This window comes from Photinus pyralis, unplaced genomic scaffold, assembly GCF_008802855.1.
Source record: "Photinus pyralis isolate 1611_PpyrPB1 unplaced genomic scaffold, Ppyr1.3 Ppyr1.4_LG8, whole genome shotgun sequence".
NCBI classification, from domain to species: Eukaryota; Metazoa; Arthropoda; class Insecta; order Coleoptera; family Lampyridae; genus Photinus; species Photinus pyralis.
Genome location: NW_022170819.1, coordinates 22,917,826 through 22,933,140, shown reverse-complemented (window position 1 = coordinate 22,933,140; position 15,315 = coordinate 22,917,826). Strand labels below are relative to the sequence as shown.

Below are 15,315 nucleotides of genomic sequence, written 5' to 3'. Positions count from 1 at the left end.
GGTTTACAGTTTGAAAGTTTAATCTCAATTACGGCGTCACTGACAGGGGCAGTAACCTTTTTACTTTCCGTTTCCAGTTTTGTTATATCATCTCTAATGATAAATGGGCAAATCTTTTCTCAATTATGCTAACACTTTAAAGGTTAGTCTACACCAAAACATAATTCTTAAGAGGTAGTATATACGTTTACCTTAATGTGAAACAGTATATGTTTTTCTTGGTTGATATGAAGCATTTAAACACACTTATGCGATAAGTTTCAATTATGGGGCAAACTCAAATTAATGGTGAAATAAACCTGTTTACTTTATTTTAATTTTTATTTGTAAAAATATAAAATTGACGCATGCAATTTACGATCTATATTGAATTTCAATTCTTCTTATGTATTCTATATATTTAGATATCAATGTGTATGTAGGATATTGATTTTCATCACAGGTTACTGTTCCAGTTTCTGTTGATGATGGAGATGTGCTTACAAGGCCTCTAAGATAAAATCGGTTTTGATTCCTTTGAAAAGTCAATCCACCTCCGTTGTCACCAAGGCAAACTGGTTGTTCTAAAAAAAGTTAAAAGTTTTGGTATATGTATATATGTATGAGCGAATGTTGTATGCGTTCTTACTTGCAGATAAATAAGCGGCACATATTTTGTCGAAAGTTAAAAATTTTCTAAACTCAGGTGGAACTTGATCATAACAATCCGAGTACGGCTTGTAGAGCACTTGCAATGCTTTTAGTTCCATGGAGGGCTCACTACCAAGGACTGTTTGACCCCAGCCGACAACCTGCAATACGATTACTTTATATAAACGGTTGCAATCACTAAACAAATATAGAAAACGAGCTCCTGGGTAGCATAGCATGTGCCTCCATAAATAATAAAGTTGGCACTGCGCAGGCGCAAAACTGAAACTGGCGTGCAATTCGGGTTAGAAATGGTCGAGATGCGAAAAGAGCACTGTGAATGTTGATCCATTAAGCTCAATTTTTGGAATTGCGTTTTACATGGCTGAAGTTATACGCATATTGAATTTCATGCAATTCGGTTCATAACTCACGGAGATGTCAAAAGGGCCTTCCTTATTTTTTGGGCTACATTGCCAATTCACGAACTCCGATCTAAAAATTTGATAAAGAATCCATCTACTAAATTTTATGGTAATCGGTCCATTTGTTATCGAGATATCGTGCTAACGGACGGACAGACGGAGAGACACCACAAAATTATAAACTCTCTAGGAGCGCGTTTATTAGAGAAATAGATCAACCCCTGCAAATCTGGTAAATGAATCTAATTCAAAGCAACAAAAACAATGATAAGAATATTTACAGCATCATCATCACTGAGATTTGTGGCGAACAATAATTTAATTCTTCAACAAATTTGATTCAATAGGAGTTTCCGTAAACAATTTATCCAAAACTCTGAGACTAGATCTCGACGAGATTAGCACTTTAAGCTAGGAAGTCGAACGTACCTGAATGCTCCTAAATGTGGAACGACAAAAATCAGAGAAATGCCGTTGGGGTTACGGGGCTCATCCATGAGAGGGACCAAAAACGGACACTTTCTCGTCAAGCGGGTGGGTATTGAGATTAAGGGATCGGCACTTCGAGGATTCCACGGTTTGTAGGTGCGTTGGTGATGACCACAAGCAATTGTAGAGGAGGAACGGAGGATCAATACCAAACTAAAAACACCCCAAAAAAAATCCAAATTTGAAGCGCCTCCTCACCTCTGAAAGCGCCCCAGAAAGATGAAAACTTTTAATCCTCCAAATCACGATAACAAAACACTGCCAAATACTGAAATCTACCAAAATCCCACCAAAATAACACCAGAAGAAATTTTTAAAGCTTTATCATCTTTTCCAAACAGGTCATCTGGTGGAATGGATGGATTAAGAACCCAGCAACTAAAGGATCTATGCCAAAAACTGAACGGAGACAATGGGTTTAAACTCCAGGAATTTTTAGCGAAATTTATTTATTTATTTATTTACCATTATAACAAAAGAGAAAAAAAAAATACATTAATACATATAAGAGAAATGAAACGTGAAGAGCAGTGGGTGACATTATCCTTTCAGGCCAAATTCCATCGTTCTTCTTGTTTGACGTTTGGTCAAAGCACTCGGATGACCTTTATAATTTAGGTGGCCAAACCATAGGATGTCTTTGAATAATTTATGGGATCAATGCATTCGGGTGACCTTGTAAATGTAATTTGACACCACACAAGTGGGGTCAATGCTCTCGTATGACCTTGAAAATTTATTGAGTTAATGGCCTCGAATGATTTTGTAAATGCAATTCAGCACCACAAAAAGGGGCCAATTACCTCGGGTGACCTTGAAAATGGATGGGGTAAATGAAGAAATGGCCTCGAATGATTTTGGAAATGCAATTCGACACCACAAAAAAGGGCCAAAAACCTCGGGTGGCCTTGAAAATTGATGGGGTAAATGAAGAAATGACTTTGACTTTGTATGCCATTGAAATTGTAATTTGACACAACAATGAGGGACATTGAATCTGGATGGCGTTGAAAATATTATTTAACACCACAATTAGGGTCGTTGACTTACACTATGGGGCCTTAATGCGCTTAGAAATGTAATTTAACACCACATCCATTGAGCCCACTACCTTTGTAAATATAATTTGACACCTCAAAAATTTAAATACGATCACTACAGCTTGCCCTTTGAGCTTTACCGCGCCCTTCTTTCCAAGGTCACCGCCAACGTGTCACGTAACCTTCACCTTGACCCAATTTCCACCGCAACCGGCCACGTGGCATTCGACTTCTACTTTGACCTAGTTTCCAAGGACAACGCTCACGTGGCAGGCGACCTTCGCTGTCGCATTTTTATTAGTTGACACTTTTTCTCGTCTAATTGCTAAGCAACAGGTTTTCATTACCTTAACAACCCAAGTTTACTCGGTAAAATACAAACCTCTTGTGCAATTATAAGTGACAATTCAACTCATGTATAAAAAATCGCATAAGCCGCAGTGCAATAAATTGTCACTTTGACAGCGGCAAAAGTTACCTGCAACTTTTCCAGCGACAAATGCACTAGTGGTTTTTTCACTTATTAATTTTCGAACCAATTATCGCATTATCCTTTCCCATGGGACTGGTTTGACATCTGTCCATAATTGACTAGTTTGGTGAATTTCTTGTTCGTTAAATTGTCCTGCCGAATTACACTCGAGGTTTGTATTTAAACCGAGTAAATTTGGGTTGTTTAGGTAATGAAAATCTGTTGCCTAGCAATTAGACGAGAAAAACTGTCAACTAATAAAAATGCGACACCTAAACAACCCAAATTTACTCGGTAAAATACAAACCTCTTGTGCAATTATAAGTGATAAATGATTATGAAAAGTACTATTACTTACGATTCCTACATTATTTTCTACGAGTTGCTGCTGTTCAAATTGGTTCCTCCAATCAATACACACAGGTTGTACGTCACCAGTAACTTTCAAGCGTTCTTTTAAAACAATGATGGCAAGATCCGCCTCGTAATAGTTGTACATTGCTTTATATTTTGGTGCAATGTAAATGTGTTCTATCTAAAAGCACTTTTGTAACTTTTACGAAGTTAAATTGTTCTTCTTCTTACAGCAGACTCTTGAGCTCCATGATCTCTAGGGTCGTCATAGTTACGATAGTATTTGCCTGCTACTATCTTATAATCTTCAAAAGGGTATAGTTTTCCATCTTGATCTGTAAAGCAATGGGCAGCTGGAATAAAAACAGTTAATGTTAAAGTTGCAACTTTTTTCGAATTAAAGACCTGAGAGCACTAGTCGTTGGCTAATTATTGAACCTCCACATATGTTATCATTGGTAGCGTTGAATACAGCGACATGCCATGGATAATCCGATTTTTTTTCAGTTACATCTCCAACCAGGTGCGGTACGTTTTTGGGGCGTTTGTGACCACACACTAAAATACAAGCTGAATGTTAGAAAATACAAATATTATGAAAGGTTGCTTGCGAAACCATCCCTCCATCCGTTTTGGGTTATCGTGCGATGCGTCACTGTTGTGTTCCGAATACAACCAGGGTATTCAATGAAAACGTACGGAACCGAAAGGTTATTTAGCCGTATCAAGACAATTAAAAAATGCCTGTTTTACACCACTTTTAGTGGGGTAGAAGCGTGAACTGTTACTAAATTAAAGCAGTCCCTCTATAGAGCTTACAATTTTCGTATTGTATCTATAGTATCTAATAGCAAATAACAAAAAATGGATAGGTATCATTCATCTTTCCCCTTGTCTTCCTCAATCCTCACATTAAAAATTTGGGCATCTTCAATTTCTTACCACATCCTCCATCTCATAAAATAGCTCTCCTTTTCATAACGCAAATCCCACTGTAAATATCTGCACTAACCTGGAAGGCACTGTGGAACAGGGTAATCCCAACTTCCATTTAAACAAAGAATATCTGGATTCAGAGAGAGTTCTGGCATTTCATGAAACGGTTCACATTCGAAGACCGCAACAGTATTGTGGACAGGATTATCACAATTATCCAAAATTTTGTCACCATGTTTACATGTAACTTTTGTTGTTGTTGTGGACTGTAACGGTTTGCATGCCGCTGGAATAGGATTGTAAATTGATAGGAGTTTTTGATACCACCGTACGTGCACATGTAGGTGGGGTCGGGGACCATTTGCCGTCTATGCACAATGGTAGATCTGCTCCTACACCAAGCGCAGGAGGATACGGCTTATATTGAGGTTCTTCACATTGCAAGACTAAAACTTTGTACATTGGGGCATATTCTCCAGGTGTCGAATTTCCCAGGCCAAGTCTGTACTCTCCATTGTTCGGATGATTAGGGATTAAACAAGCGCCTCTGCAAAATTACAGATAAATCATCTGCTATGGATATACGAAGATTACTGTTGGATAGTTGAATGTTACTTACGGTGGTGGCTCCTTTGTAACTTCCGCACATTCTTTCAGTTTTTCATCATCAGAGTTTGGACAATCAGCTTTACCATCACACACCTTTTCTTTACTTATACAATCGTTTGAATCACAATGAAATTGGTCACTCCTAAAAAATTGCAAGATTATCGAAGTCTTTCCAACACACGGCATCCCCAATCTGGCCAATTTTGCATTGGCGGTGCGTTCCAAAACGAATCACGAGCGCTTTATTTGTAGAAGCAAATTTTTAGGGGACCTTTTAAAAAGAAAAAATTGCTATTTTATACCTATCCGTTTTGTCCGTTCGTCTGTCTATCTGTACCATATTTAACGCGACAAAATTAAAAACAAATACTCCACTGAGTAGAAAATTTTTCTTCAAGTAGTAGCTAACTGTACCGGGTGACCCAATAAGACTGTTCTTCGGCCATATCTCGTGAACCGTTCGTCGTATAACAAGTTCTAAAAATGGCCACCAGATTATTTTCGTAAAAACAAAAACTCAGTTATTTCAAAAACAAAGATGGTGTTTTTCCCATAACCTGCTTTCACTTCTTAACCGTTTGACCGATTTTAACAAATTCGGTATCGTTGAAAAGAGCATTCCTTAGGAAAGAAGAATCACCCAAAATATGGTTAATTTTGTTGAATCCTTCTCCGCCAGGGGGCTAGTTCTGTCACTATGATCCAAAATCCTAAAAAAATAATTTAAAAAATCAAATGGAATGATGACTTTTTCTTTATGTAAACGTAGCCAAATAACACCCAAAGAGGCCAGTGAAAATCGTTTTTCAAAATCTCGTTCCTAACCTCAAATATTGGGAAAATGAGATTAATTAATTAATTAAAATGCTTAAATTGTATCTTATTTGACGTATTTCCGGTATTTGTCGATGGCGCGAAAGATTGTTTGGAAAAGGACCCTACACTTTTAGGTAGGCCTTGGAAAATTAAACAAATGAAACACGATGCATTATAAAATAATAACAGCCGTAATTTGTAAATTATTCTGCTGTGTTTACATTCAGAAAGTGCAGTTTTTTGAATTTGTAATCTTTTCTAAAATGCCGATTTCTAACCAAGAAGCATTTAATATGCTGGCGGCGATGGTTCGTGGTCGATTCGGATAACGCAAATAGAAGATGTGGGCAGCGATGGTCGCATTTTGAAAATACTCAAAATATATCGCCAGCATATTAAATGCTTCTTGGTTAAAAATCGGCATTTTAGAAAAGATTACAAATTCAAAAAACTGCACTTTCTGAATGTAAACACAGCAGAATAATTTAGGTACAAATTACGGCTGTTATTATTTTATAATGCATCGTGTTTCATTTGTTTAATTTTCCAAGGCCTACCTAAAAGTGTAGGGTGCTTTTCTTTCGCGCCATCGACAAATACCGGAAATACGTAAAAAGTAAATTTAAGATACAATTTAAGCATTTTTATTAATTAATTAATTAATCTTATTTTCCTAATATTTGAGGTTAGGAACGAGATTTGGAAAAACGGTTTTCACTGGCCTTTTTGGATGCTTTTTGGCTACTTTTTCATAAAGAAAAAGTCATATCATTCCATTTGATTTTTTGATTTTTTTAGGATTTTGGGTCATAGTGTCAAAACTAGCCCCCTGGTGGAGAAGGATTCAACTAAATTAACTATATTTTGGTTGATTCTCATTGCCCAAGGAATTTTCTTTTCAACCATAACAAATTTGTTAAAATCTGTCAAACGGTTAAGAAATGAAAGCAGGTTATTGGAAAAACAATTGAACGCCCCACACCATCTTTGTCTTTGAAATAACTGAGTTTTTGTTTTTACGAAAAATGATAGATAAACTGATTCTTTTTAAAAATGTGAAAAAAGAATGTTTAGTTTATTATGCGAAGTATAAAGAAAATGCAATTTTAAAATTGGTGGCAGTTACGCCCTCTGGTGGTCATTTTTAGAACTTGAAAATATTTTCCAGCGATTCTTCATGACCGATTTACTCAATAATTTTTTTACTCCTAAGTCATACGACGAACGGTTCCCGAGATATGACCGAGGAAGAGTCTTATTGGGTCTCCCAGTAAAATGAAACCCCCCTTTTATTGATCTCATAACTTTGGACTTTAAAAGTAAACTGCGTGACCTTAAATAACCCTTTCCTTTTCAATTTTAAGGATTCGATTATAAACAAGAGCATTCACTTAACCTTGAACGGTTTAGGAAGTATGGATTTTTGAATGGATCTTGCATCTTGAATTTTTAGAGAAACATCGACATATGGTATAGTAAGTTATGTTTCGCGCCAACTTCCGGTATTTACGGAAGCGACGCCATCTTGAATTTTTTCTTTCAATTTGCAATGTTTGTTTATGGCTGTCAAATAAATTTCAAGTTTCTATTTCAACGGCAAGTTTAAAAACTTTCTAACGGACGGGCTACGCGAATCTCCCTGTATAGTATCAGTTGGATCGCAATACTATGCGATCAAAAATGAGTTGCTGTCGAGTGACCTTTGGAATTTTTGTTTACATGGGAAATCATACTTAATTTGAACAAAGGCCACTAGACAGCAACTCATTTTTGATCGTCCGTTATTAAAGGAAAGCCAGGAGGAAAACGGAAACCGCCATTATTGTCGAAAAAAGTGAATGCATAATATAAACATTAACTTAGTTTTCCCCCAAGGTCTCTAAACATGTCGACGTCTTATTTCATTGTTTAATTACAACCCGATGATGACAAAGTTCATCAAAACGCTTTTAGCGGGTATGTTTTTGCATATAGTTCAACAAATACGTACTTGCATTGTGTAGATTGGCGTCTATATGTTTCGAGAGTATCATGTATTCTAGCTTCTTGGGATCCACTTGGGTTACTGCACACAAATTCTCCACCTGAAACAAAGTTAAGTTAATTAACCAAAACACTGTTATAGTGTTAATGATATAAAAGAGCTTATCGTTTTATATGAAATTGGAATTGTCCATGCTCCATTAATTGCTTTTAGCAATTTAAGGCGCCCAAAAAATTCTAATTTGCAGATGGCTACAAAATTACACAAACTACTACAAAATGGAACACATTTTAAGATTGGACATGTTTATGGTTTCGTATATTATGAGTACAACAAAGTTATGAGTTTTGTTCAAGGCGAAAAGACAACGGTGTCGGTGACCATTATAACGTACTCGACCGCGATCGATAGGTGAAGGGAAACTTGGGGATACTGTCGATACGGTACGTACTTAATAGTCTTCAGTTGTTTTTTTTAATTCCAATCTAAAATTCTCCTTTTTAGCGCATTTCCATAAAAATAAACATGCGCTATTGTGGCCATTTTGTCCGTCCGTCTGTCCGTCCGTCTTTCCATCCGTCTGTCCATTTTTTCGTCCGTCCGCCCGCCCGGCCGCTACTAGATCTTTATACGAACTATTGTTATACTTTTTCGCTATCTGGTTCGACGTCGAGGCAAGGAAGGAAGCAAGGAACAAGGAAGGAATTTTTTTAGGTTTATTACTCAAAAAGTTATAGTAAAAACTCAATTTTTACATGTACCATAATGTTACACCTTTTCCTATTGTCTATTAACGGTCATCGAGGTAGTTTATAATTTTTATTGTTTGTTTGTATGTCTGTTGCCTGTATGTCCGTCTGTCCGCTTGTCCGTTTGTCTGGCCATCCGTGTGCACAATAAATTTGTTTAAAAGCATCGGATTGCTTGGTACGTATATTCTTAAGAATATAAGAAAGGTCACTATTGTTTTTCAGCTATGTAGACTAACGAACCAAAAAGATACAGTCTAAAAACTGACCAAACCTTCAAAAAAAGCTGGTTCATTTTTATCGTTCTTGTTACAAAGAATATAATGAGTATCCGGTTTTCTTTGTATCCCGTAAACCTCAAGCAACTATGCAGACTAATTAAAAAAATACGTTGATAACTATAAGTACGCATTTTTTGTTGTTTAGATATTTAAATGAAACTTTGTATACAGTGATATTCATTAAGAAGTAGACATAGGGATTTATGTGTATTGTTTTTCCCTATATCTTAAAATACAAAATATCTTCTGAAGGACGACTAATTTTATGCATCCAAAATAATTTTTTTAAACAAAAAAAAACGTTTCACTGTCATATTAATTAGTTTGAATATTGTTGCTTTGGCTTAACAGAAAATAAAACTCTTACTATTACCGGCACCATACTAATTGGCAATATCAACTTTTTGTTCAGTTGAATACGACACGAACGAAAATAAAAATACGGAAGCCAACGCAACAATATTCAAATTAATTAATAATGACAAGTAGATCTTTATTTGTTTTAAGAAGTAATTTTGGTTGCATAAAATTAGGCGCCCGTCACAAGTGATTTGGTCATTTAGAAGTAGACGTAGGGAAAAACAATACGCATAAATCCCTATGTCTACTTCTTAATAAATAGAACTCTGTATACAGTGAGTTTTTTTTTAATGCGAACATAAGAGTTTGAATGCAATGTAATTTCCGTGTGTTCGATTAAAAAAAAAACACATCAATCTATGAGGTGTGCGCGGTTCACATTCCCAAAACGCACAACTTGTGTGACTATGACAGCAGCTCATAGCTTTTGTGTGTGATGAAGAGCACTCGATAAGATTTTTTTAAAGAAGCGTTGTGAGGCCATAGCAACTTTAGGATACATTTGTCTTAAACCTACGATAACTTGACCTCACAGTCCACGCACTGACACCACATCTCATTGTGAACCAACCTTCAATTATTTGTAGGTCATGTGCACCTGGTATTCTACTAATTTTTATTTATTCAATACATAAATGAAGAAAATAAGAAAATAAATACCGAAAACAATTACAATAAAATGTTCGAAGTGTCCTCCTTGACATTCTAAGCAATAACCTAACCGATTTCGTAATTAAATTGGACGGCGGTATTTTTAAAAATGTAACAGCTGTGAATTGTATCTACCGGTCATTTGAACTACTCAATAGATTGATGTGTTTTTTTTAAAAATCGAACATAGGGAAATTACATTGCATGCAAACTCCTATGTTCGCATTTAAAAAAAATTCACTGTATTGGTATCTCGAATAAAAGTAAAACTAATACCAAATTAAAAAAGTTGTTTTACAAGTTATTTTTTTTTTTTTATTTATAATTAAAGAGCTTCGACTGCAAAATAGGCCATTAGCTCTTGTACGGTTAGATTTTTTCAAATAAAGATATGTTTTTGAGGAATGACATTGTATTTGAGCGTCCCTCACCAAGGGCGTCCTTTAAGTTATCTTGTATGCTATACAATTTCCTTTGATTAGTGTATTCTGTACATTCTAATATTATATGTTTGACAGTGATAATTTTTTTACAACGTTCGCAATAAGGAGGGTCGTCCTTAGTGATAAGATGCAAATGAGTTAATCGTGTATGGCCTATTCGCAGTCGGGTCCAGACTACAGATTCTCTTCGGTTTTGGAGGTAGGTTGTCTTCGATTGCCGCGAGACTTCTTTGTTGATCTGGTGGGACAGAATCAACCCCATAGGTGTGTTGCAAAATTGATGGATGCATGATGATCTCGAAGATCGTTTGGTATTCAGTTGTATCAGATTTTTGTGCTTACTGATTATGTTATACGCTAAGAATAGGTTGTGCATGCGCAGTGTTAACGTTCTTGGAGTAACTAATTTTTTCGGGGACTGTTAACGTGGAAATTCGCTTTTTGTAAATCGTCTACTACTACTTTTTGAATTTGTACAGTATTACGGTATTTTTCGACACTTATTTTAGATTTCTGTCCTGTGCTCTGAATGTCAACGTGAAGAAAAAAAAAACGCGGGCAAACGGCGGGAGCAACTATGACTCTCGGCGGAGGGGGGTCAATGTAGCACTCAACGCTGTCAGGCTAAAACTTTTGGAACAAATTAGCTTTTCTCAAAGTGCAGTCATTTTAAATTTCGACACTGCGATGCTAATGTATTTTGTGGTCGCCGCTCCCTATGGGGAAAGAAGAAGGCATCAAATGAGACAATACAATGTGGGTAGCCCATTTGAAAGAATAGCCATTGATATCGCGGGCCTCTTCCCGGAGACAGATTCAGGAAATTAAGTAAATGGACAGAAGCATAATGCTCTACCAAATCAAGAAGCGACTGCGTTACACCCACAGTCAGACGAAATGGTCGAACGTATGAATAAGATAATGGGGAAGTACTTGTCAAAAGTTGTGTCCGACCATCAGAGTGATTGTGATCAATATCTGCATTTCACCCTCATGGCAAACCGTTCTGCGGTGCAGGAAACTACAGGACAACGCCCAGCTTCGGTGCTGTATGGCAGAGAAATCCGGTTGCCGCGCGATTTTCAGTTTGGTACCAGACCTGGCCAGGAAGAAACTGTGGGGAACGAGTACGTGGAAAACCTGCAACAGAAATTGGGCGTGTCGATGGTGACTATGCGTGACAATAATGAAACGAATTTGGTTTCAATCACAATCAGCCATGGAATTATTGCCATATGAAGTACATTGTAAACTTCGAGACAAAAATGGAAGGTTGATTCCCAAATGAAATTAGTATCGATGGTTTTGTAATTTTTTTGCCTCTCCAGTGACGTAAAATTCCAATAAGGCGTCCATTTAAAATAAGGAAGTTGATGTCAATATCTCCAAAATCGAATAACAAAGATAGCCATGTTATTCTACTCAATTTTAAGACACACTGTATAAAAATGAAGCGCATGTGGGTTCAGTTCGTATTTCGATGCGCTTATGTTATAAATTGTAGGTAAGTTATAAATAATATTTTACTGTTATAAATTAATTCATTTCATTTCAATACATTTATTGTTAATTTATTGTTATTTAACGACGTAAGTAATTAAATTTACGTTACACTATGATGATAGATATTAACAAGCGCCACGACCACGAAATTCATTTACAACGCGCGTATGTAGGTATGTAATAGGTTCTATGTATTACTTACTTATAGTTGCAAAGTAAATAAGGATCATACAGTACACTCCCATATTTTCATTGATGTTTTTTTTTTTAATTTTTTAGTCAGTGTAATTGTACACAAACTTTGAACACATGAAATAGCGGTATCACTGTCAGGCACTTAACATAATTCACTTTTGCACAGGTTTTTGCACGAGTAGATTATTGTATGACTATAGTAAGTAAGCTTCCAATGTTAAGTAGACATCTGGTTAAAAAAACAAAAACAATCATATTTATACTTACCAAGAAAATTAAACGTATTTCCCTGTCCTTCGCTATCGTCAGTTCAACTAATTACTTATAGTTGCTTACAATTTGTTGCTATGTAGAATGACTGAATAAAGAAATGCAGTTTCGGAAAGAAGATAAAGCGTCCGTTGAATATATCTCCATAAATATAAATGTTATTAAATATAAGTTTTTAACGTATTGGTTATGGTTGCCACATTGACTGTGTTTGCGTTGAATTCTGGGACACCATCCCTCCGCGAGCCAAAATTATGACCAGATTCAACAATTCATTAACGATCCTCGAGATCGTTTAGAATTTTGTATTGCTGTCTATCTGTCCGTCTGTCCGTCCGTCCGCTCGTCTGTCCGTCCGTCTGTCTGTTCGTCTGTCTGTCCGTGTGCACGACTGCACGATAACTTTGTGTAGAAACGTCCGATCGCTTTGAAAATTGATACATATGTTCTTTAGGATGTAAGAAAGGTCGCTATTGTTTTTCGGCTACGTAGACTAACGGGCCAAAAAAGTTACAGCCCAAAAACTACCCAAACCTCCAAAAAAGGGTTTCTTTTATAACTCTTGTTCCAAAGAACATATTAACGTCCGGTGCTTTGCGTTAGTAAATATTCCTTAAACCTCCGGTAACTATGCAGATGAATTAAAAGAACTGTGCATGCGCAACCCATTTTTGGTATTTGGGTAATCCCAGTGTTTTATCTGTTAAGATATTTAAATGAAATTTGGTATGTAAGCACCTCGAATAAAAGTAAAACTAATGACGAATCAAAAAATTTGTTTTGCGCATGAGCAATTCCAAATTTTTTATTTGTTCAGATACTTTGTATATACGGACCTCGAATAAAAGTAAAACTAATACCGATTCAAAAAAATTTTTTACAAGCTATGCTGATCTGGTGGGACAAAATCAATCCCTTAAGGTGTGTTGTAAAAATGATGTATGTGCGAAGACCTCGAGGATCGTTCGGTATTCAGTTGTATCGGATTTTTAAGTACCTTGTTTGTAATTTTTATAATTTTGAGAAAAAATTGTTTTTTGTTGCTATTTTTTTATTGCTATTATATTTCATTTGTTTTAATGTCATACCTATTAATCGCATTAAATTTCTTTAATACACAAAATAACAGCAAGAGTCTAGGAAAAAGTAGGTAGTTTAATAAAAAAAAACAAACAATATACCTAAAGAATAACGTTAATATTAATCAAATTTATCAAAAGCATGTTTTTCTGGAGCAAAAACCAAAATATTAAATAAAAAAAGTTTGTTTTAATTCAAGACGTTGCGTTATTTTTTCCGGGATTTCTATATGAAAAACTGGGACCCGAAACAATGCAGCTAAATCCCTTATACTGTTTGAAGTCATTAATATTGTAAGAGAATTAATTGAAATAGTTTTTCCTTGATGGATTGATAATTATCAAAAGAGGGTCTCCAAAGGTAAGTGGATAGATTTTCAATTCCGAAGGGAAGAAAATTGCCAATTAGGGGTTGCAAAATGTTGAAGTACTGAACTAGCTTGGTCTATTGTTCTTTTTTTTATTTTCTTGATGTTCATTGCCTCCCGAAATTTCATACCACGGCCGGCGATTAGTGGCGTACCCTCGAATAGGAAGTCGTCACTATTTCCAGAGTTTTGCAATCCGAGAACTTCTAACTCCTGTCAATTCTGCGCTGGTATGTCGCTTATTTATTAACATAATGGTGTAGATGCAGAAGATTTTTTATATCAAACACGTTTGTCATTTATCTAAAATTTTTGAATAGCAAGTAGGTATAAATGGATTGATTTGGTCTACACCTTTTCCACTTTTATTCGAGAAGTTGTAAATTGTATTTGAGAATTGTTACTTGTATTTGAGAAAACGTCAAAGTAGATGAGAATAGTCAGTTGGATTTGAGAAAACACCAAATGTATTTGAGAATAGTCAAAAGAAAGTATCATTTAATTTTATTGTATTTTAGAATGTAATATTATTCCTAATGAATTATAATTAAGAATCAAATTTTTATAATTCCGCTACTGTATGTAGTCCCGCAACAGCAGCAGCAGCATCAGGCTATGTTATACATGATTTTGTTATTGATTCTCAAATGCTTAATTTTACCATTTCTTGAATATAATTTACTAGTCTCAAATTCATTTGATGCCTTCTCAAATACAAATCACTATTCTGAACTACATTTGTTGTTTTCTCAAATACATTTTACTATTCTCAAATACAATTGATACTTTCTCAAATTAACTTGATAGTTTCTCGAATAAAAGTGGAAAAGGTGTAGTAGCAATCTTTCCGCTGACATTGATAAGGGGCATTATAATTATCCTAAACACTTTTATTTATCATAGATATGGTTATCAACAGAAATGTATAAATAATAATAATGAATAATAATAACGATAAAAATAAATAAATGAGATTTAAGGAATTAAAATTTTCAAAAGTCAGAGAAAATGTATAACAAAAACTAAGAAATTTCAAAAATTCACTAACAAACAATTTAGAGAATTTAGAAAATTTCCGACACCCTCGTATCACAAGTATGATGACTCAACAAGTATACGTAATTTTTTCAAATTAGATTTATAGATTAGCTATCCCTTTGACGTTGGATGTGTCCTCTGGAGGAGAACCGTTTGTGTTATATAAAAGTGGCAGTGGAGACAACAATAAGGTCTTAATGTTAACCACATGGATAAATTTGGACATGATGCTATGTACATGTTTTGAATGCATTGAAAACCCTTGGGCCTAACGCTTGTTTCCTTATCATTTGTGACTAATTTTGAAACTGTTGCTAAAGTAAATTTGTTGTGCTAAACGGAGTGTGTAAAGTTGCCTAACCTCTTCAAAAGAGCATGTTACAAGTAGAAAGAGATGATTGAATTTGTCCCATTCTATTTGGTGTTTCTTTATTTATAACCTTTCAATGGATTTAATTATAAATGCAAGCCAAGGAGCCTAATAACACTTGCCTAATGAGCTTTTCTATTGATATTAATAAATTCATTTTGTTTATTAATGCATGGTAATTAAAATACTATTAGTTTACGTATTTTCCTGTTTAGTGTTTATTCAAAGGATTTTGAGTTTTTCAAGTATGGAT

General features: G+C 35.3%; 1 protein-coding gene across 1 annotated transcript; it reads right to left on the bottom strand.

Annotated features, from left to right (window-relative positions):
* Positions 1 to 302: 302 nt before the first annotated feature.
* On the bottom strand, positions 303 to 12,175 carry LOC116178505 (modular serine protease-like). Its single transcript, XM_031498015.1, has 10 exons — positions 11,945 to 12,175; positions 7,762 to 7,855; positions 4,966 to 5,097; positions 4,679 to 4,893; positions 4,423 to 4,632; positions 3,816 to 3,968; positions 3,642 to 3,763; positions 3,415 to 3,591; positions 629 to 791; positions 303 to 563 (listed from the first exon to the last, which is right to left on the bottom strand). The coding sequence occupies exons 1-10, from the start codon at positions 11,985 to 11,987 to the stop codon at positions 355 to 357; spliced, it is 1,518 nt and encodes a 505-aa protein (XP_031353875.1). The 5' UTR covers positions 11,988 to 12,175; the 3' UTR covers positions 303 to 354.
* Positions 12,176 to 15,315: the final 3,140 nt, after the last annotated feature.

Excerpts from the sequence above, each read along its gene's own strand:
- LOC116178505 (XM_031498015.1), bottom strand. The coding sequence starts at position 11,987 with ATGGGAGTGTACTGTATGATCCTTATTTACTTTGCAACTATAA. Across the intron at positions 7,856-11,944 it reads TATTTACTTTGCAACTATAA|GTGGAGAATTTGTGTGCAGT; the intron begins GTAAGTAATACA and ends ACTTTGTTTCAG. Across the intron at positions 792-3,414 it reads TAGAAAATAATGTAGGAATC|GTTGTCGGCTGGGGTCAAAC; the intron begins GTAAGTAATAGT and ends ATCGTATTGCAG.